A 21,129-nucleotide genomic window follows, 5' to 3' on the forward strand; every position below is an offset into this window, starting at 1 on the left:
ATTTAATAATTTTTCAGCCACCAGAAGGGCTAGCTTGTCACTGACATGTTAGCATATGAACATGCTAATGTTGTGAATGTAAAGTCTGTAAGATTAAAAACGTAAAAATGAATAACATGTTGTGTTTCCTTGGTTTTTGTGTTTGGATGGATGGATGATGGATGCAGAATTATGTGTGCGCGAAAGCTTGTGGTGTGTTTGCTGTGTGCTCCCAGTAATGTTTTACCTATAACAGAGTCATCAGCATGAAGTGGAGTGTTTCTCCTGTTGCCAGGACTTACTACCCTTAGCAGATCACATTTTCGAGACACAGGCTAACAACTGTTTACTGACCGGTCGGTTATGCGCTCACGCCAAACACCTCAGTGTGTTGATCTCCAGTGGGGACAACTGCGACAGCCCTGGCCTAACGGTATTTTGTAAGAAAGACTATAACTTAACAGTTTTTCAGCTGTCGGCACAGCTTGCATTACCTTTACAGGCCTCTTGCTTGACCTGAAGACACTGAAAAATAATAACGAAAACTGCCGTCTAGTTTACCCCAGGTACTACCAGACAAATGTGATGCAAAGGGTTTTATTCAGACATGGACACCTTGGGATCTACAAACTTTTAGGCCCAGAAGGTTCTAAGGTTTAGTTGGTTGTAGGGGTCAAGATTGTGGAGTTCAGTTGATTGCGGTGTTCAGAAGATTGTAGAATCCTGGAGGTTCTGAGGCTCAGGTGGTAGGGTTGTCAATGTTGACCCTCAAAAAGAGGAGACAAAAAAAGATGGAGGGGCTGAGGACAGTCTGGGGGAAGGTTTGACCCATCAAGTGGGCAAATACAAACCTGTTAAGGATCACTCCCCCTTGTCTCATTCAAGCTTCTCCTTCGACGATACAATACTGGAGAGGAGCACAGGGTGAGGTGATTGTGACAAGAGAGTAAGATCCAGAAAGAGACACGTACCTGTACCAACATCACTTCCTGAGCATTGGACTAAGAATGAAAATGTGACACCAAAAGTTACTGATAGAGGACAGTGTTATTATGATGACATCATAATGAAGCCTTTACCTGAGAAGAGTTTATGAGGACAGAAGGAGACAACAGTGCCTTCTTCAGTCACAGGAGACACCACTACTTTATAAACATCTCCACAATGGACACCAGTGATGTCACAGCTGCTGCCACCAGGTGTTGTTGAGCAGTTGAAGTTGTGACTAGTGCCAATCATCTGCACTTGCGAGGAGGTGGGGGAGGTGGAGGTAGAGAAGGAGCGCCACTGGACCCGCAAAGACCTCCCGCCAGTCTTGTACGCTCTCACACCTGAGGGACAGCATGGACCTGTCCAAAACATACACACTCTCTCTCAGAATCCCCTCAGCTACTCTCTGTCAGATGACACTCACTGGAGGAGTAGCCTCTATGGACACAATCTCTGCGGCGCCCGCTACTGCTGTAGGTTTCCATCGTGACAGTGTAGTTGGTACCACAGGTGATGCAACCCATCAGACAGTGAGATTCTTGGGTGTGGCAGCGGGCATGACCATGGGAAGATGTCAGAGCTATCCTGAAGGAGGCAGCGCCTCTGGCAGGAGACCATGTCACATTGGTGATTGCCTGCGTCACCTGTTCCACTGTCAGGTTCTGAGGGCAACACGGCTCTGGAACACAGACAGGACATGTCAACCAATGACATCACAGCATCTTCACTGGCGAGCTCACCTGTCTCCAGGAACTCGGAGAAGCTGGGTAAACTGTTGCCGCTGTCACTGGTGGCGACTGCACTGACATGAAAATCTGAGCCACAAGGTAGGTTGTCGATGTCGCAGGTGTCCCTGTCAGTGGTACAGGTGAGTGTGGTGTCGGCACCTTTTGCCATCACTGTGAAGTTGGCCAGGCGATTGGTAGAGTTCCAACTGATCGAAACACTAGAGGAGGTGTGGTGCAACTGCAGGTGAGTGGGCGAGCAAGGAGCTGTAGGGGAGAAACAGGTGTCAGGGAGAGGGGGCTGAGGTGCGTTGCAGGTTTACCTGTGTCTGCAGCGTAATGGGAGCAGGCTCGGTTGCAGCCGCTCAGGTCGTTGCAGGGTGTGACTTTGAAGCTGTAGGTCTTGTCACAAGTGAGGTCAGAAAGTGCACACACTGGCGCTGTGTCGTTACACACGATGACCTCGTAGGAGTCAATTGCTTGAGTCTCATAGAGGTCAGCCCCGCGTGTAGCCGCCCATGTGACCTCAAGCGTGTCGAAGCTGACCAATGATATGACAACGTCCTCAGGACAACAAGGCACTGTACACACACAAACATGTCAATAACCTCCTGCTGCCCGTCGACCCTGTCACCTACCTGTAGTGAAGTTAAGCGTGGGTCCTGGCAGACCCATCCCTGCATGATTTTGACCATAGGCAGACACTAGGTGTGTAAGTCCGCAACCACATCTTAAGGTGCAGTTTGTGTCGGTGGTGTTGCACATTTCTTCGCTGCCGTCACTCCGCTTAATGTTAACCACATAGACCTCAGTATAAGGGACTGCTTCCCACTTCAGAGAGCATTCACCAGCAACTATGTCCTCCAGAACCAACGCGTCTGGAGGGCAGGGGTCTGATGGAGACAAGCCATGCATACAGTCTATAAGAGTCTTATAAATTTAACCTTTTGGTTAATTTGTGTACTGTGTGTTGTTTGAACAAAAACCCTCCCCACCCTATTAAGCTTTCATTGAATCAATCAAAAACCCCAGGGCTGTGATAGTACATTAACATTACTGTCCTTACAGTCAAGACTCACAGGAAATAAACTCATGTGCAGAAGAGTGACTTGATCCGCCAGGGTTGGAAGCGATCACGTGAATGTTGTGGACCTGCCCACAGTCCAATGGTAACAAGATGCAGGAACCAGAGTCCACCACCTCACATGCCAGGTTCTGGTCACTGGACACCTGGTACTGGACCGAGTGGTGAAGTTTGTCCTGGTGCTCCCAGGACACAATGAGCCCAGCTAGTTGCCCGATCGACTGCAGCACCGAGATGCTGATGTTGTTCGGGATAGGGGGTCCTATGGACATCAGCAGATGGATCATCAATGAGGACCAACCAACAACATCAATAACACCATAAATTGTTGGGCCCTGCATGGGTTCTTACGTGTGGTTTGGTTGACGATGGAGCTGGACTCCCCCTCGCGACCCTCTAGGTCCCAGGACACCCCAGAAACAGCATAGAGAGTGCCTGACTCCAGACTCGAAAAAGTAACGTTGGTGTCTGTCGTGTTCTGATTTACTTCTTCATTGGACTCCACGTTTACCAGACTGACTGTGTACCCTACTGCAGAGTCCACAGGCTGCCAGGAGACACTAATGCTGTTGCTGCTTAGAGTTGAGGTGGAAAGCTTGGGGGGTGGCAGGACTGTAAGAAGACGAAAAGAACACCAAGGAAACAGATCAAGTTGCTGCCTTAGGACAGGGTGAGGGCTCTGTCAGGATAGGAGTGTGGGTGACAGGAGGTTGGGCGAGAGGTCTTTGTTAATGACACAGTAAAGCAACAGATGATACCATAGATGATACCACAGATATCCACACTGTGAAGAACATGAAATTGAAGACCTTAAACAGGAGATACTCATCATGAGGTCACAGGTGCCCGAGGGTCAGGGTCTGTGTCGCATGATGAGTTTCAAGAACACAGTAGAGAACACTAGGGAACTGGCGATTAAACCAAAATGGACCAGATACCTGTTCTGGAAGTTATGGATTTAGAGGGCTGGCTCCGTCCACCGCTGTTCGACGCCATGATGCTGAGAGAGTACTCGGTGTAGGGGTACAGGTTTTTGACCACAGCTGGGGTTGTGCTCACCACCTCCTCCCTAAACACACCACCAGGACCAGAAACCCGGACAACGTAGTCAGTTGCTCCAGTCTGTGGTTCAAAGTCCAATTTCAAAGATCTGCTCTCCTGGCACTTAATGGTGGAGGGAGGGTCCATGACTGGAGGAGCTGAGACACATTTACGTCAGTTAAGACACATCTGTGTATTCAGGTGTGGGTGTTCTACCTGTCAAGGTCTGGGTGGCAGCAGAGTCCAAAGGCACCTGGTTGTGGTCCAAGGGTTCTACTGTGAAAGTGTAGGGTACATTTGGAATGAGGGAGTTGACCGAGCCCATTACTGTGTTGCCTCCAAACAAGGCAAAGGCTACAGGGGAGCTTGGGGAGCTGGTCTGGGCCACAGTGACCCGGTAGGACTGGGCTTCAGGAGTTCGGATCCACCTCAGGATAGCACTTCTGGATGTGGTGGAGAAAACTGAGACTGAAAAGTCTGGAAACAAAGAGAGTGTAAGAGAGAGAGCAGCTGTGGGAGGATGAGCAGAGATGAAGCTGACCTGAGGTAGACTCCACCTGGGAACAACAACAAAAGCTGTTAGCACGTCCATATCTAAGACACCATGTCAACTAAAAGGAGACTCACCTGGAAGCAGGTCCATACCAACAAAAACACCTGCAGTAGTTTCATCTTGGGTCTGTTGGTCTCTTCTGTCCAGCTGCTCCCTCAGCCCTTCATATACCTGATGCTGTTGCACCGCCCACAAACACAGAGGGGTCCTCCTCCTCCTTTTCTTCAAACCCTTCATTTGTCTTCACTTGTTCCTTTTCTTGATCATCATTATCATCACGCCCCTCTTTTTCCTATCATCTTCATTTGCCTCCTTTCCCTTATCGTCATTATCCTCTGTCTCCTCATCTTCACCCTTCTCTTTTTTTCTTCGCCCTCAGCATCACCATCCTTCTCCTCAGCATTAATATAATCATCCTCTAACCATCTTTATCGTTTTTAACTCTTATTATTCCCCTTTGCGTCATCATCTTCACCATCGTCATTATTATTAGAATCAGAATCATACATTTCTATTGCCAGTGTTGTAAACACCATATAGGATTTTTGTGGTGGCAGAATAAATAAAATAAAATAACAAATAAGCAATAGAAAAACAGAATCAAGCCTCATCACCATATTCATTACTCACTATTGAGAGAGAGGGTTCGTCTCGTACTTTAATTTTCAGTTTTTGTAAGGTTCAGTTGCTTTTTTCATCTGACAAAATTAATTTGGCTAATATGGAGTTAGATTTGTTTCTTTATTGTTTAATCAAAAAATATTACTTCAATCAAAAAAAAAATACTTCAATAAAAAAAAAAAAGTTTCCTACAATTGAAGTGGTCTTTTTTTTGCAGTGCCACATTTTGGGTAGACGTTTGTGTCTTAATTATTCAATCAAAAAATAAGTCACTTCAATCAAATAAAATCTTGTGTTGAAGTGAAAAAAGTATTTATATTTTTGATTGAGGTCTTTTTTTTTTTAATGAAGTGAAAAGAGTTTTTAAGTCGTTTTTTTTTTTTATTGAAGTGAAAATATTCATTTGGGCACGCCGGTGGCGCAATGGTTAGCAAGACAGCAGAAGGTTGCCGGTTCGATTCCAGGCCGAGCCGACCTTTCTGTACGGAGTTTGTATGTATGCAAGTAATTTTTATTTTGATTGAACAAAAAATAAACAAATCTAACCCCGCAGGCGAACTTTAGTTTGTTGTCTTTAATTTGTTGTTCTGGCAGACAACATTCGGGGTAAACTCCGCCCAAGTGACGAGCAAAGGAATAACATTCAATTCCAAGATGGCGACCGGTTGTGAGCGCGGACTGAAGAAGACGGTCTGGAAAAGTAAGTTAGACATCGATTCGGGGTTCATTTCCAACCCAGTTTTATCATTACACGCGCGTGTTCTCTGTACCTGATAATAAAGCGATACTTCAAGGCGAACCGTATTGTGAAACTTCACTTCCGGTTTAGGGAAGTAAAGTTCGGTCCAAGGGAAGAAGAAGCCAGTGATGCTCCTTAAATTCAGTCCGGCCTTGAGTCCAGCACGGAAGTAAAGTGAAAACAACGAAGCATATTTAAAAACTATGACGTCATAAACATCCGCCGAGACAAAAAAAGTGACGCCTCTTTTCAAGTCATGGCAGTGTTTGGGATGAACTTGGCTGCGGTCGATATTACTGTAAACTGCTGAGACAGGCAAGACTCGAATAGGCGGTTCGTTTCAGGTGATCGAAATTTTGTTAGCCCTCTGTGTCATTCACGCTGCTGTATGTTCTGAAGGGATCCAGGAGACTATCATCGCAGACTGCAGGAAGTCAGAAGTATGGAAGGTACTGTGTGTGTGTAAGAGAGAGAGGATGTACGTGTTCTGGGCCAGACTGGCTGACTTGTGTTGTTTCAGATCCTGATTCTGGACCAGTTTACCACCAGACTCTTGTCGTCCTGCTGCAAGATGTCCGACCTGATCTCAGAGAAGATCACAAGTTAGTGTAGTATTATTTGAAGGACTACATTGGTAGTATAAATATTGCCATGAGTGAACACGCGTTTCTTCACCACCTCAGTCGTGGAGGACCTACACAAGAACAGAGAACCAGTTCCAGAGATGAAGGCGGTCTACTTCATGACACCGACGCAGCAGGTGTGGTAGTGTGTGTGTTTTTTGTTGTTGTTTTTTTTTTTGGTCTCACACGAACGAACGCCTGTCTTTGTGTTTTTTCCAGGGAGTGGATGCAGTCATTGGAGACTTCAAGAACAAACCAAAGTACAAATCAGCCAACGTGTACTTCACCGACTGTGAGTTCTCCTCGCGGTGTTTTTGCTGACCACCAAAATAACGTTTCTGTCCCTCAGACTGTCCGGACGACCTCTTCAACCACATGAAGCTCAACTGTGCCAAACACATCCGCGTGTGCAAAGAGATCCACGTCAACTTTCTTCCTCTGGAGTCTCAGGTGAGAGACGAACACACCTGCCAACCACAAAAAAATAAATGTTTTGTGAGACTCTCTCACTGTGTTCTGTGGTCATCAGGTGTTCACATGTGACTACCCTGGAGCGTTCTATGACGTCTACAGTCCTCACAGCGGCAGAAAGGGCGTTGCCCTGGAGACGCTGGCAGACCAGCTAGTGACTCTGTGTGCCACGCTTGACGAGTACCCCGGGGTCCGCTACAGGAAGTGAGTGTGGTCCATAGTTGCTGCTGACATGTTAACTTGTTTGCCAGGTTAACATTTGTCCACCTTCTCAGAGATGGCAGCATGGACAATGCCCGCGTCCTGGCAGAGCTGGTGGACAACAAGCTGAAGAGACACTACGAGCTGGACGATAACCAGAAGAAGGTTGGTGTCCCTGTTTGGGGGGGCTCTTCCTTTTGAGGGTCTTTCTGTTGAAGTTTCTGCTTCTGAAGATCCTCCTGCTGGAGTTCTTCCTTTTAGGGTCTCTCTTTAGCAGATCTTCTTGCTGAAGGTTTTTCTTTGGTGGAGGGATAGATGGACATCTGTCTTTTGGGGTTCTTACTTTTACTTTGCTTAATAATGAACTGATGGATGATGTCATCAGGGCAAGACCCCGGCCCAGCTGCTGATCCTGGAGCGAGGCCTGGACCCAGTGAGTCCTGTCCTCCATGAGCTCACATACCAGGCCATGGCCTATGATCTGGTCCCAGTCCAGAATGACACTTACAGGTAGGTCCTGTCGTCATGGTAACCTGCCTTCCCAAGAGCCTCTGCCTCTCTAAAGTCCCCCCCCCATGCCCCCTTACAGATACAAGTCCAAAGACGGTTCAGAGAAGCAGGCACTGCTCAACGAGGATGACCTGTTGTGGGTCAGTCTTAGACACAAGCACATAGCCGAGGTGTCCGAGTGAGTCCTCACACATCACACACACAAAATATCACACAAATACAACCGTACACTAACAAACATCCTGTCGTTCTTTCTGCTATATTCCAGACAAATTCCCAAGTTGGTCAAAGAGATCTCTGCAAGTAAGAAGCAACCAGATGGAAAGGTGTTTTACACACACACACACACACACACACACACACACACACACACTCATAAGGTGAACGAACTCATGTGTTTTCACTCTAACGTTTCAGATCACCATCAATAATTTGGCTCAACTCATGAAGAAGATGCCCTCGTTCCGCAAACAAGTGAATGGGGTGATTATTATTCTTGCACACGCACTCTCGCTCTCTCACTCATACACTCGTACACACAGACTCTCAAAGACATGCATTCACACGTGTGTGTATTTACAGAAAACGATTCACCTGCAGCTGGCTGGGGATTGTATGACTCATTATTCCAACAATGTGGAGAAGCTTTGTAAAGCTGAGCAGGTGAGTCGGTGTGTTATCAGTGAGTCGGTGTGTTATCAGTGAGTCGGTGTGTTATCAGTGAGTCGGTGTGTTATCAGTGAGTCGGTGTGTTATCAGTGAGTCGGTGTGTTATCAGTGAGTCAGTGTGTTGTCAGTGTGTTATCAGTGTGAGTGAGTCAGTGTTTGGTGAGTGACTTCAAAATGGTAACTAGGTTAAATGACTAGTTACTTCTTTCAAAAGTAACTCGGTTACTTTAAGTTACTTTCAAAGGAACTAGTTAATAGGGAAAGTAACTTTTTTGTAAGAACAGGATAAAGGATAGTTTGTCAAGTGCACAGGCCAGTGTAAGTTTGGAGACTGTGATTTATCAATACTAAAGGTAGGAACAAAAAAATGAAATGAAAAAAAAAAAATGGAACAAAATAAATGAGTGGAGAGTCTCGACAGGCGATACGCAATTGATTTCCTGCCCTAGAAACACACAGTTTAGTTTTAAACTATGATACCATATGTTGAACGCACCATAGCAATTCCATTGTCGTTGAACGCATCATCAATGTCAAAGAGAGGTGCAAAGAAAGTTAACCGACATCTTGTTTCTTCCAGTCTACCTCATCAGCACATTCATTGTTCATTTTAAAAGAGTACTAACATTAACTTTTATCTATTTATCATTGTGTTTTAATATGAATATCCACTTGTATAAAATAAAACTTCAACCAACACGTTTCACGAAGCATCAACCTTTCGCATGACCACGTGTTTCTCTGCCAAGTGAATTAATGAGGCTGTTGAACTCACAATAATGATAAACGTGTTATGGTTTTGACAAAGTAATTAGTTACAGCACTTGTTACTGTTACCTAACTCAATTACTGTCACCATAGCAAATACTTCCAGCAGTTGCTCCCAACAATGCTTGTCAGTGAGTCGGTGTGAGCAGGAGTGAGTCGGTGTGAGCAGGTGTGAGCAGGAGTGAGTCAGTAGTGTTGTACCAGTGACGTCATGACTTGTCGTGTATTTTTAGGATCTTGCCGTTGGGTTGGATGTCGATGGAGTCAAAGTTAAAGACCCGATGAGGACTCTGCTCCCGGTTCTGCTGAACCAATACTCGGTTCACGACAAGATCCGGGCGGTTCTGCTTTATATCTTCAGCATCAATGGTCAGTACCAGCAGTATACTGGCCATGACTCTCTGACCTTGTGTTTAGGTCTGGTGTTTGTGTGCAGGAACCACTGAAGAAAACCTGAACAAGCTGATTCAACACGTGAAGATTGAAGACGAGAGAGAATTTATCTTGAACTGGAAACTGCTGGGAGTCTCCATCATCACCTCTGTGAGAGCCTTCAGTCACTTGGCTGTCCATTTGTTGTCCATGGATGGTCTTACAGTATGATGTTGGTCTTTCAGGCCAATTTGTTCTCCCGTAAATTGTCCAGACGAGACCGTTCCCAGGAGGAGACGTACAACATGTCCCGCTGGACACCGCTCATCAAAGATGTGATGGAGGTAATACACACTCAGACTTTAACAAGATGGCAACAGTGTCTGGCATGTTGGTGAGTCTTGACCGGCTTGACCAGTGTGAAATAGGGGTGTAAGAAAATATTGATGCACCTAAATATTGAATCCTTTTTCTTTTTTTTATGATATCGATACTCGACAGCACTTAACATGTAAATATTCACAGCGTTTGTTAATTTGTGTTGTAAATAAACATCTGGCCGCTAGATGGCAGCACTCATTACATCTGAGAGGATACAGTCACAGCAGCTTTTAAAGCTGACGTTTGGGCTTCTATTGGTTTCAAAACAAACTAAAGCTGTAATGGTTTTTTGGGTCATTGGGTCTGTAAAATACTTGACAATAAAAAAAATATATAGTTTTTCACAATATATCTTATTAAGTTCTTTAATTTGTCAAATATACATGTAACAAGACATGCAGTATAGATTAAATTGTAGTCCTCTCAGACCCACGATGCAAAACATGAAGTAAACGATGAAAGCCCATTTAAAATAAATAATAAATAAAAATAAATAATCAACAATACATAAATAATTGACTAATTAGGTACCAGTAATCTAGCAGTTATCTAGCATCTGGGGGAGATGTAGGTAAACGTGTCAGGACCCAGTCTTTCACTAGTCACATGATCATCAGTCAATCTGCACCAGTTGCTGGGACTAGACAGAATCTTCAGACTCTAGTCTTTATCTGGCCATATTATGAGTGACACCTGTGCTTCCTTCAGGACGCCATGGAAAACAAACTGGACACCAGGGAGTGGCCGCACCAGTCGGAGTGCCCAGCATCCTGGAACGGATCTGGAGCGGTCAGGTAGAGCCACAACAGTGACACGTCTCGGTGTGCGTCCGTTTAATCGTGTGACCGGTGTTTCAGCGCGCGACAGAACAAGTCCAGCAATCAAGACGAGCGTCGCAGTGGGTCCCGTCTGCTGGTCTTCATCATCGGGGGACTGACCTACTCCGAGATGAGGACCGCGTACGAAGTCACTAAGGCGCTCAAGTCCTGCCAGGTCCTCATAGGTGAGTGACCCGGATCAAACCTCACAGACCCTGTCTCACTCTTCTCTGCTGCAGGCTCGTCACACGTCATCACGCCGGTCTGTCTCCTAGACAACATCAAGGCTCTGAGCAAGAGACCAATGGAGACGTTTAGCATTGATGAAAGGAGCACCGCCTGAGGACCACTTCCTGTTAACACGGTTTCCTTTGACTAAAGTACAACAGACAGTTTAACATCATGTAAATACTTCTAAACAACTATCTGTAGTGACCAACTTCCTGTTTATAACTAATAAAGTTTTATTCAACCCAATAAAATAACAGTGATTTAAAAATCTAGTCTTGTGTGAGTGTTTTTTTTCAGACGACAGTGTCTCTGCTATAACTTTATTACCAGATCAGTGCCGAGAGCAGGAAGAGCATCTGAGAGCTAAGCTAGGAATGACACACAATGTGGTGGCTTTAGGAACACAATGTTGCTAACGTCAGCTGAGACCCTCCATCTCAGTCCGGTACAGACAATCTGACGCTCTGCACTGGTGCTCTTTGCCCCTCAGGTGGCGACGGAAGTCCGACTCCTGCTCTGCTCCACAGTCGCACATGGAGCAGTAGTAGCGGCCGCTTGGGGTCACACACATGGCCAAGTCACGAGGTACCTTTCTTCGAAGTCTGCAGTATGGAACTGTGCCCCCCCGGCCCCCAGATCACATGGTTAGTCTGGTCGTCTGACTTTTGTGTGTATGTGTGTGTTCACCTGCTCCTGGATGGTCCCACGGTTCAGTCACGCCATCAACGTTGATTCTGATCAGACAAATTGTATAATGTCGTGACTTGGTAATTAAAGGCTAAATCCTCTATGTTGCAAAGGTTTGTGAAAGTTAAATGCATCTTGGCGTAACTTTATGACACTCACTTGTTCCTTGGAGTTTTATATAGCCGCACTTTCTTTGCCTGCTTCCTCCCACCGTTGTAAGATTGTGATACCTTTGGCGAGCTGAAGGGGGCGTTGCAGAGTTTTCCACAGTCAACCTGTCTAGCACAATTAAAGGGTTCTTCTGATACATACGACCCAGAAAAGAACGCTCTCAGCTTCCTACTGTGGCTCTTTCCCTGGACAGAGAAGGGTGAAGATAATGAGACGGTGATACAGAAAGAGAGAGACGAGTGATGAGACTGAGTCAGAGAGAGAGACGGGTGTAGAGTCTGAGACGGAGAGAGAGTGACGGGTGAAGAGGCTGAGTCGGAGAGAGAGAGACATGAAGAGACTGAGACGGAGAGAGAGAGAGACAGGTGAAGAGGCTGAGAGAGAGAGAGAGAGAGACAGGTGAAGAGGCTGAGACGAAGAGAGAGAGGCAGGTGAAGAGGCTGAGACGGAGAGAGAGAGACGTGAAGAGGCTGAGAAAGAGAGAGAGAGACAGGTGAAAAGTCTAAGAAAGAGAGAGACAGGTGAAGAGGCTGAGAAAGAGAGAGAGACAAGTGAAGAGTCTAAGACAGGGAGAGAGAGACAGGTGAAGAGGTTGAGACAGAGATAGGGAAACAGCTGAGACAGGGAGAGAGAGAGACAGGTGAAAAGTCTAAGAAAGAGAGAGAGACAGGTGAAGAGGCTGAGAAAGAGAGAGAGACAAGTGAAGAGTGAGACAGGGAGAGAGAGACAGGTGAAGAGGTTGAGACAGAGATAGAGAAACAGCTGAGACAGGGAGAGAGAGACAGGTGAAAAGTCTAAGAAAGAGAGAGAGACAGGTGAAGAGGCTGAGAAAGAGAGAGAGACAAGTAAAGAGTCTGAGACAGGGAGAGAGAGACAGGTGAAGAGGCTGAGAAAGAAAGAGAGAGAGACAGGTGAAGAGGCGGAGACAGGGCGAGAGAAAGACAGGTAAAGAGGCTGAGAAAGAGAGAGAGACAGGTAAAGAGGCTGAGAAAGAGAGAGAGAGACAGGTAAAGAGGCTGAGAAAGAGAGAGAGACAAGTAAAGAGGCTGAGAAAGAGAGAGAGAGAGACAGGTAAAGAGGCTGAGAAAGAGAGAGAGACAGGCAAAGAGGCTGAGAAAGAGAGAGAGAGAGACAGGTAAAGAGGCTGAGAAAGAGAGAGAGAAAGAGACAGGTGAAGAGGATGAGCAAGAGAAAGAGAAAGCTGAGGAGGCTGAAACTAGACAGAGAGACGGGTGGAAAACGAGAGTCTCCCTGGTAAAGAGACAGACACGTCAGACAGACAGGCACCTGATAGTGCGCGTGTCCCTGCTGGACCGAGTTGAGCACGACGTCACACAGCCGACAGTTGAGAGGTCTACAGAGGTCAGCCAGACTCGGCCCCCCGCCACCCTGGACCCCGTCACCATCAGGACCACCAGAACCAGCCTCCAGCAGGTGAAGCTCCTCAGCTCGTCCATCCAGAGCCATGCGGGACAGTTGTGTGGACCCGAGTGCTGCTGCTGGACACATACGGATCTGGTTTCATTCCTTTGAACAGATGCGCGAGAGCTGGTGTCTCTCTCCCCCCAGAGCGGTGCAGGAAGTCTAGTCCAGGTCTAGTCTAGTCCAGGGGACTAATCCACTGTGAAGTCATAATAACAAACAATAATGCTAACTATTTAAATAGTTACTAGAATAATAACTCAATATAATTAAACGCAGCTACTCCCTGTCGAGACTCGACACTCGTCCTCACCTGACCGTCTGTCCAGGCGCGTCCAGACGTGTAAGTGTTGATCAATAATGGACGCTTCAAGAGGCTCTGATGACGCCGGCGCGTCGGAGCATCTCCCTTTACGTGTCAATCAAACTCTTTCTATTTATAGGGACACACACACTTGTGAGTGTGTCTGAGTGTGTCAGTGTGTGTCAGTGTGTCTGTGTGTGCGTGAGGGAGTGTGAAAACACAAAGCAACAAACCGAAGTCAGAGCTTTTATTTTTGCGTCATGCTCAGTTTCAATTTCATCCCAGCAGGTCAGAGTCACTGAAAGTCCCCTCGACAGGGGGCGATGTGGAGCCAGGAAGGCCCTGCACAGGAGGCTTCCATGGGCTGGATGGACAGTGGTTAAGATCGACTTCACCGGTGTCACGCTGCCGGTGAAGGGTCGGGGTCCCGGTAGTGTCCTCCTCCGAAGACTCCCGATTGGCTGGAGGAGATGTGGGCGGTACCACAGTCGAGCCCATCTCAAAAGTCCTGAGAGGAGACATGCCGGGGGGTCGACGTCTGATGCGAGTCTGGTGAAGAGCATTTTGACACATTAAAACCAGTACCGTTAGCTAGGACTTGGTGATATTCGCATTCGGGTTTTTAACAGGCTGCCTACCGATAAAGGCAGGGAGCCGGGTTCACAGTTGATCTGGATCTGAGCGGGCTCGAGTCTCCATGGGGCCAAATCCACTGTCGAGTTGCAGTGTACAAACTCCTACGCGCACACAGAGAATGTTTAGCCAACGGTTGCCACACTTTTCGGCTACAACAGTGTACCTTGACGTCGGCGTCATGGACGCACAAGTCGCTCAGCTCTTTGTGGTCACTCTTCATGCAGGTGGTCCTCCTCATATCGAACATCATTTGGAAACGGATGCCCGCAATAATCTAGACACAGAGGAACCTTGTCTCAAGTCCCTTTTTCCGAAACCGTAGAGAAGGGGTTACGTACCTGTCGGGTGGCCTGGCCCACAGTGTGGAGGGAGAACAGGTGAGTCAAGGCAGACTCCGAGTTGAACTTGACGATGGAGACGCTGAGAGGAACCTTCAAGTCCTCAGAGTCCTCGCTGATCGGCTCTGGGCAGCCGAGACAGGTGGCTCTGTCGGAGACAGTCGGGTCGTCTTTTGGAGAAACCACAGAGAGGGTTCTTGAGTCAACATGTCAGGGCAGAAGACAAGGAGTCTAGGTGGACTCACCCAGCTGACAGAACACCTGTATGGTTTCAGTCTCCGCGTCGTTCACCAGGACGCTGGTGTTGCACAAGAGCGGCGCCTGGACATCAACCGTAAAGTCAACCAACAGTCGCTTCTCTGAGTCAAGAGTCGACCTTACTTTGCGTCCAGTAGACAGGAAGTCACATTCCGTCCAGTTTTTTCTGCCCCCCACTGGACACTCACTCCTCCTGCTGGTGAACTCCAGCGTATAGACAGAGCCGTCCTGTGACACACAAGCAGGGGTCAAGTCCGACCCCCGAGACTGGAGTCCAGACGGAGAACTTACCTTCGAGGCAGACAGAACCTGGAACAGAGCCAACTGGAATCCATCGGTCAGTCTTTGGTTGAAGGTGTTCACGGCGCTGACCGCCGCCTTCAAGACAGACGGGTCATCGCAGAAAACCGGGACTCCCGGCGGGACCGTCGCAGGGGTTTCCTGTAGGAGGACCAGAGTCCAGGTTGTGATCGGACATGCCGACAGTCGACGGCCAGTTCCATACGCACCTGAGCGGAACCTCTCGGAGTCAGTAGAACGGCCAGGACCAACAGAACCAGACCCCCTTGTCTCGTCATGGTGTTGACCTTTGACCTGACTGTCACACAAAACTTAACGACACCTCAGAAACGAACCAACAGAAGAAGGAAGACGACGAACGTGGCGTCGACGCTGTGCAGAGAACAGAATGAAGCCGAGAGCAAAGATCACACACTCAAACAAACACACACACACACACATAAAGTCCATGTTTGCTCATTGTCCTCGATCAATAACGTCAAATCTCAAAGTTTAAAAGTGATTTCCTGTAAACTACGGATGATGTCACCTGTCAATCATCAGACGACTGACACAAGGATTGTGTGTATGTGTATGTGTGTGTTTCTGCTCTGACAGGAGACGACCCAAAAACAGAAGCTGGTGATCTTTGACCTGATGGCTTTCCAGATGTGGGGTAGTGTGCGTCAGTAACCTTCTCTGTAAAGACGCAGCCTCTAAACACAGACACTCCTCTTCCTTCCTGTGTTGTGCATCCGGAACTCTTACGGCGGTTGTCTCAGCGCTGACATAAAAACGTCTCAGAAATGTTGGCTGGAAATTGCCAAGTCTTGATGCTGCCGCTTCTGGTGTCGGGTGAGTGTTTCAGGGGGTCCAGCTCCCTTACTGGACCAGGCTCAGGACCGTGTTGCTGTTGCAGGTGTGGTCTGGAGCAGCAGTGAGCAGCATTTGAACAGCGCCGCCCTGCACTCGGACATCAACACGCGGCAGCTGTCCGTCATCGCTGGAGCCGTCGGCGTGGGACTGGTCCTGATAGTCCTGCTGGTCTTCCTGCTGCAACGAGACCATCGGAGGCCAGAGTACCAGCCGCTCTGACAACATCTTCATCAGTGACATCGCAGACATGGCAGTGGAGGTGGAGTGACTGCAGTTTGTGTCTTTCTCCGGATCATTGTGGCCTCAGAACCAGAGTGAAACACCAATAAAAACATAAATTATTTTCCCATCAATACAAACACAAATGACCATTACTTACTTAACTAGAAAAATGCATTTCCAGAAGAAAATGCAGTGCGAATGCTGACATTGAGTGAAATTAGTAGTAGAAGTTTTTGTTGGAAGTAGTTGTAGTATTAGAAGTATTAGTGGAATAAGTAGTAGTAGAAGTATTAGTGGAAATAGTAGTGGAATTATTAGTAGACGTTTTAGTGGAAGTAGTAGTGGAACAAGTAGTAGTAGAAGTATTAGTGGAAGTAGTAGTTGAATTAGTAGTGGTATTAGACATAGAAGTATTAATAGAAGTAGAAGCGGAAGTAGTAGTAGTATTAGTAGTAGAAGTATTAGTGGAAGTAGTAGTGGAATTAGTAGTAGTATTAGTAGTGGAAGTAGTAGTGGAACAAGTAGTAGTAGAAGTATTAGTGGAAGTAGTAGTAGTATTAGTAGTAGAAGTATTAATAGAAGTAGAAGCGGAATTAGTAGTAGTATTAGTAGTAGAAGTATTAGTGGAAGTAGTTCTGGAAGTATTAGTGGAAGTTGTAGTGGAATTAGTAGTAAAAGTAGTAGTAGAAATAGAAGTAAAAGTAGTAGTAGTATTAGCAGTAGAAGTATTAGTGGAAGTAGTAGTGGAATTAGTAGTAGTATTAGTAGTAGAAGTATTAATAGAAGTAGAAGCGGAATTAGTAGTAGTATTAGTAGTAGAAGTATTAGTGGAAGTATTAGTGGAAGTTGTAGTGGAAGTTGTAGTGGAATTAGAAGTAAAAGTAGTAGTAGAAATAGAAGTAAAAGTAGTAGTAATAGTATTAGCAGTAGAAGTATTAGTGGAATTAGTAGTAAAAGTAGAAATAGTAGAAAAGTAAAAGTAGTAGTAGAATTAGTAGTAAAAGTAGTAGTAGTATTAGTAGTAGAAGAAGTATAAGTAGTATGTAAAAAGTGGAAGGAGTTGAAAGATGAGTTGAATGGGGTAGAAAAAGAGGAATAAAAGAAAGAATGGAAGAGACAAAAGAAAGTTAGAACATAGCCCGCATTTCGGAAACGGGCTGAAGGTTTGAACGGTTCAAATCGGATAAAAATTGTGTGAGGAGAAGCGACACACAGTTTATGTCAGAAGAAAACAGGATCTCAAGCGTGTGAATGCTTCCCAGGATTACATGCCAACACAGAGTTGGACACCAGAAGAAAGACGAACCCTGCTGGTTGATGTTCGTCACTGCAGCTTCGCCGCCCCTGTGTCACCGCCTCTTATTGGTCAGTGAAACTACGGGTACTAGTCAGGTCAAATTTAGGTTTCTGATCGTCGTCCCCGTGCAGAGGAGAGGGGTCGCTGGAGGACACACCTGCTGAAGACACACACACCTGATCCTGATGTGTTAAATGAACCTTTAAAGTTTTCTCATCAACTTTTGTAGGACGACGGTGCTAAGCTAGCTGTTAGCATGGCCGCGGTCGTCCTGAGTCTGTCGACCCTGCAGGGTCTGAACAGGATCTCACGGTGAGTACGGACAAAAAACATTCTGAACTAAACCAACTCGCACCAAACAGTAGTTCGTCCTCACATCTTCCGGACCTGCTAGTGATGGTCTTGTCTGACTTGTGTATTGTTGACATGGCTAACGGCTAATGTCCCCCTTAGGAACTTGACGTGGTCCAGAAGAAGTTTGAGGTTCATCTCTGGAGGTGAGACCCACCCGAGCGACCCCCTGCGATGCATGTTATAACGGGACACTGGCTTGTGTTCGAGCAGGTGTGGAGCGAATAGAGAAGGTTCTGATCGCGAACCGGGGAGAGATCGCCTGTCGGGTGATGCGCACGGCGCGCAGGATGGGAGTCCGTTCCGTGGCGGTGTACAGTGACGCGGACAGAGACTCCATGCACGTCGCCATGGTGATGATGATGATGCCATAGGTTCTGTTCTGGACTCGTCTCAGTAAGTGTTTTTTTTTCTAGGCTGATGAGGCCTATCACATCGGGGCTGCGCCCTCCCAGCAGAGCTACCTGTGCATGGACAAGGTGCTCGGGGTCGCCAAGAAGTCCGGATCCCACGTAAGTCAGAAGGCTACTGTGGAAGATCCAACACAAGCACAAACACAAATGTGTGTGTGTTCAGGCTGTCCATCCTGGTTATGGGTTCCTATCAGAGAACACAGAATTTGCAGAGGCGTGCCAGCGAGAAGGGATCATCTTCATCGGACCCCCATCATCCGCCATTAGAGACATGGGTATCAAGAGGTGAGGGAGAGACACACTGACGCTCACTGTGAAGTCGTTGTGACATGCGTTACTCCCTTTTTGTCAGCACGTCAAAATACATCATGGCGGCCGCCGGGGTGCCTATCATCGGCGGTTACCATGGAGACGACCAGTCGGACACACGACTGCAGGACGAGGCGGCCGACATCGGCTACCCTGTGATGATCAAGGCCGTTCGGGGAGGAGGAGGCAAGGTTTGTTTTTTGGGAAATGATGAGTCCGCGCCTGAGGGTATGAGTGACACCTAAACCTTTGTTCGCAGGGAATGCGGATCTCTTGGTCGGCCTCGGACTTCCTGGAGCAGCTGGAGTCTGCGCGACGTGAAGCTCGCAAGTCCTTTAATGATGATGTCATGCTGGTGGAAAAGTTTGTGCAGGATCCCAGGTAGGTTTTCATGTATTCGTGCAAGTCCCCCCCTAGTATGTACTGAAGGTGATCCTGCCTCCTCAGACATGTGGAGGTCCAGGTGTTTGGCGACGCCCACGGAAACGCGGTTTACCTGTTTGAGAGGGACTGCAGTGTCCAAAGGAGACACCAGAAGATTATCGAGGAAGCACCAGGGGTGAGCGTGTGGGTGAGCTGCACATGGACAGATCTGAAGAGCGTGTCTTCCGCAGCCTGGTATCAGTGCGGAGGTGAGGTGCAAACTGGGTGAGGCCGCGGTCCGAGCTGCAAAGGCTGTAAATTATGTGGGAGCAGGTGAGTCATCCTGGGCAGAACAATGTGTCAGTCAAGTTCATCACCTGACCTCTGACTTTCAGGCACGGTGGAGTTCATCATGGACGCCGAGCACAACTTTTACTTCATGGAGATGAACACCAGGCTGCAGGTGGAACACCCCGTCTCCGAGATGGTGACGGGCACAGACCTGGTGGAATGGCAACTCAGGGTGAGACCACTTCCTGTCTGTCTGGGTCGTGTCGCTTTATCTTGATGTTCTCCTCCACCAGGTGGCAGCAGGTGAGCGCCTGCCCCTCCTCCAGGAAGACATAGTCCTCAGAGGTCACTCCTTTGAGGCCCGGATCTATGCAGAGGACCCGTCAAACGACTTCCTGCCAGGGGCGGGGCCTCTGCTGCACCTCTCCACGCCAGCAGGAGATGCCGACATCCGGATAGAGACGGGTGTACGACAAGGTGAGTCAGGTGAGGAAAGCTGTGACAACGAACTGACTGTATTGTGTGTGTGTGCAGGAGATGAGGTCTCGGCCCACTATGACCCTATGATCTCCAAACTTGTGGTCTGGGGAGAAGATCGTCACGCAGCCCTGAAGAAACTTCGCTACTGTTTACGTCATTTCAATGTAAGTGTGAAATTAAAAATTTTGGGCCTAATACTTTAATTATTATTCATTCCTGACTTTTTTCTGAGAAGAATCCAGAGAGGGTTATTTGGTTTATGACTTTCTGTAAAACAACATTTGGGGACCCCTGTCACTCTGTCACTGACCCTGGCCCCCCAGAGAAGGGAAACGTTATGTGGCCCTCACAGGAAAAGGTTTGGGGACTCCTGATTGACACCAACCATGACACTTGTTGCAGATCGTCGGGCTCAACACAAACATAGACTTCCTGCTCACACTCTCTGGTCACCCCGAGTTTGAGGCAGGAAACGTCAACACCAGTTTTATCCAGCGTCACCATGACGACTTGTTCCCAGCCGCCGCCCCTCCTTCTGCTGCCGCAATGTGCCAGACAGTCCTTGGACTTCTGTTGACCGAGCAGAGACACACGGAAGACTTCAGCGAGACCAGCACAGGTGAGGACCTGCTCATGACCGTCAATATTGAGGCTACTACAGTAGAGGTGACTAACACTATGCTGCAGACTGCTTCTCACCCTTTGGGTCCGGCCATGGTTGGAGACTTAATACTCAGATGGTCAGAGATGTGACGCTGCAGCTGGGAGACCAGAGTAAGTTCTTTAAACCACCTGTTCTGCCTCTGAACCGACTTGGTTCTGACCAACTCCTGATTTTCAGAACAAAATGTTGCTGTTACAATGAACAAAGATGGAACTTTCCAGATGCAGGTGAGTCTGAGTTTTGGTACTGTGGTGTTGGTCCGAGTCACTGACCGGTCCTGCCCTCAGGTTGGTCAGGACCTGCATTATGTGACCGGTCATCTGGAGGACGAGAACGGAGTTTCTTATCTGCGCTGTTCCGTCGACGGAGTCAAGTCTCGACCTAAACTGCTGGTTCTGGATGATGCTGTCCACCTTTTTTCTTCCGTGAGTGCTGCATCACTTGACCCAGTACCGGCAGAGCCGGAGTCATTCTCCTGTTCCTGAGCAGGAAGGAAGCTGTAGCGTTTCTATTCCTGCTCCAAAACACCGGGCTGCAGCAAGCGGTTCCGTGGTTCAGGGCGGAGCTTTGGCCCCCATGACTGGAACCATTGAGAAGGTTTGTAAGACCTACTCAGTCCCGACACCGGGTTTTGACTGTGTCTTTGTCTGCAGGTTCTGGTGAAGGTGGGAGATCAGGTTTCGGCCGGAGACCCCCTGATGGTGATGATTGCCATGAAGATGGAGGTAAGAGACTGACATAAGGTTAGCTGCGGATATTTGACTTGGGTTTCTCTCTCCAGCACACCATACGGGCGCCCAAGTCTGGACGGATCAGAAAAATCTTCTTCAGTGAGGGGTCGCAGGCCAACAGACATGCCGCCCTGGTGGACCTGGAAGAATCCGAGTGACTGATGGGAGCCTGACCTGCTCAAACACTCCAAACGTTTGTTGATTTTCATAAATTAGTAAATAAATTAGTTGAATGGAACAAGTGAAGTCGTGACTGCTGAC

General features: G+C 47.6%; 5 protein-coding genes across 6 annotated transcripts; 2 read left to right on the forward strand and 3 right to left on the reverse strand.

Moving 5' to 3' along the window:
• Window positions 1-611: 611 nt before the first annotated feature.
• LOC148083650 (fibronectin type III domain-containing protein 7-like) lies at window positions 612-5,368 on the reverse strand. 2 transcript variants are annotated; one of them, XM_087786762.1, is made up of 14 exons: window positions 4,447-5,368; window positions 4,361-4,376; window positions 4,036-4,296; window positions 3,717-3,977; window positions 3,130-3,390; window positions 2,774-3,040; window positions 2,333-2,587; window positions 2,018-2,275; window positions 1,710-1,961; window positions 1,394-1,648; window positions 1,059-1,328; window positions 951-980; window positions 831-886; window positions 612-746 (listed from the first exon to the last, which is right to left on the reverse strand). In XM_087786762.1, the coding sequence occupies exons 1-13, from the start codon at window positions 4,489-4,491 to the stop codon at window positions 834-836; spliced, it is 2,484 nt and encodes an 827-aa protein (XP_087642888.1). In that variant the 5' UTR covers window positions 4,492-5,368; the 3' UTR covers window positions 612-746; window positions 831-833. The 2 variants fall into 2 exon arrangements, with proteins under 2 accessions (XP_087642888.1, XP_087642887.1); XM_087786761.1 differs by having other exon boundaries at window positions 612-886.
• A 189-nt stretch (window positions 5,369-5,557) lies between these two features.
• Window positions 5,558-11,048, forward strand: stxbp3 (syntaxin binding protein 3). Its single transcript, XM_087786763.1, has 19 exons — window positions 5,558-5,693; window positions 6,132-6,181; window positions 6,253-6,334; window positions 6,416-6,492; window positions 6,575-6,647; window positions 6,705-6,805; window positions 6,885-7,030; window positions 7,102-7,192; window positions 7,413-7,537; window positions 7,617-7,715; window positions 7,806-7,863; window positions 7,955-8,020; window positions 8,120-8,200; window positions 9,208-9,343; window positions 9,411-9,517; window positions 9,592-9,690; window positions 10,436-10,521; window positions 10,585-10,730; window positions 10,785-11,048. The coding sequence occupies exons 1-19, from the start codon at window positions 5,648-5,650 to the stop codon at window positions 10,886-10,888; spliced, it is 1,773 nt and encodes a 590-aa protein (XP_087642889.1). The 5' UTR covers window positions 5,558-5,647; the 3' UTR covers window positions 10,889-11,048.
• A 146-nt stretch (window positions 11,049-11,194) lies between these two features.
• On the reverse strand, window positions 11,195-13,101 carry LOC148083652 (zinc finger matrin-type protein 3-like). The gene is made up of 3 exons (XM_087786045.1): window positions 12,922-13,101; window positions 11,623-11,819; window positions 11,195-11,330 (listed from the first exon to the last, which is right to left on the reverse strand). The coding sequence occupies exons 1-3, from the start codon at window positions 13,099-13,101 to the stop codon at window positions 11,195-11,197; spliced, it is 513 nt and encodes a 170-aa protein (XP_087642171.1).
• A 491-nt stretch (window positions 13,102-13,592) lies between these two features.
• kng1 (kininogen 1) lies at window positions 13,593-15,279 on the reverse strand. The gene is made up of 8 exons (XM_087785769.1): window positions 15,102-15,279; window positions 14,884-15,033; window positions 14,716-14,820; window positions 14,580-14,655; window positions 14,335-14,504; window positions 14,160-14,270; window positions 13,999-14,097; window positions 13,593-13,909 (listed from the first exon to the last, which is right to left on the reverse strand). The coding sequence occupies exons 1-8, from the start codon at window positions 15,168-15,170 to the stop codon at window positions 13,637-13,639; spliced, it is 1,053 nt and encodes a 350-aa protein (XP_087641895.1). The 5' UTR covers window positions 15,171-15,279; the 3' UTR covers window positions 13,593-13,636.
• A 2,070-nt stretch (window positions 15,280-17,349) lies between these two features.
• Window positions 17,350-21,110, forward strand: mccc1 (methylcrotonyl-CoA carboxylase subunit). Its single transcript, XM_087786766.1, has 19 exons — window positions 17,350-17,578; window positions 17,720-17,763; window positions 17,831-17,970; window positions 18,034-18,129; window positions 18,194-18,315; window positions 18,383-18,530; window positions 18,599-18,720; window positions 18,787-18,898; window positions 18,954-19,035; window positions 19,098-19,225; window positions 19,287-19,470; window positions 19,528-19,637; window positions 19,876-20,092; window positions 20,161-20,247; window positions 20,315-20,364; window positions 20,425-20,562; window positions 20,627-20,734; window positions 20,791-20,862; window positions 20,919-21,110. Exons 1-19 carry the CDS (start codon window positions 17,523-17,525, stop codon window positions 21,024-21,026), a joined length of 2,124 nt encoding a protein of 707 aa, XP_087642892.1. The 5' UTR covers window positions 17,350-17,522; the 3' UTR covers window positions 21,027-21,110.
• The last annotated feature ends 19 nt before the right edge of the window (window positions 21,111-21,129 follow it).

The sequence above is a fragment of the Callionymus lyra genome, chromosome 3 (genome assembly GCF_982586985.1).
Source record: "Callionymus lyra chromosome 3, fCalLyr1.hap1.1, whole genome shotgun sequence".
Taxonomy (NCBI): Eukaryota; Metazoa; Chordata; class Actinopteri; order Syngnathiformes; family Callionymidae; genus Callionymus; species Callionymus lyra.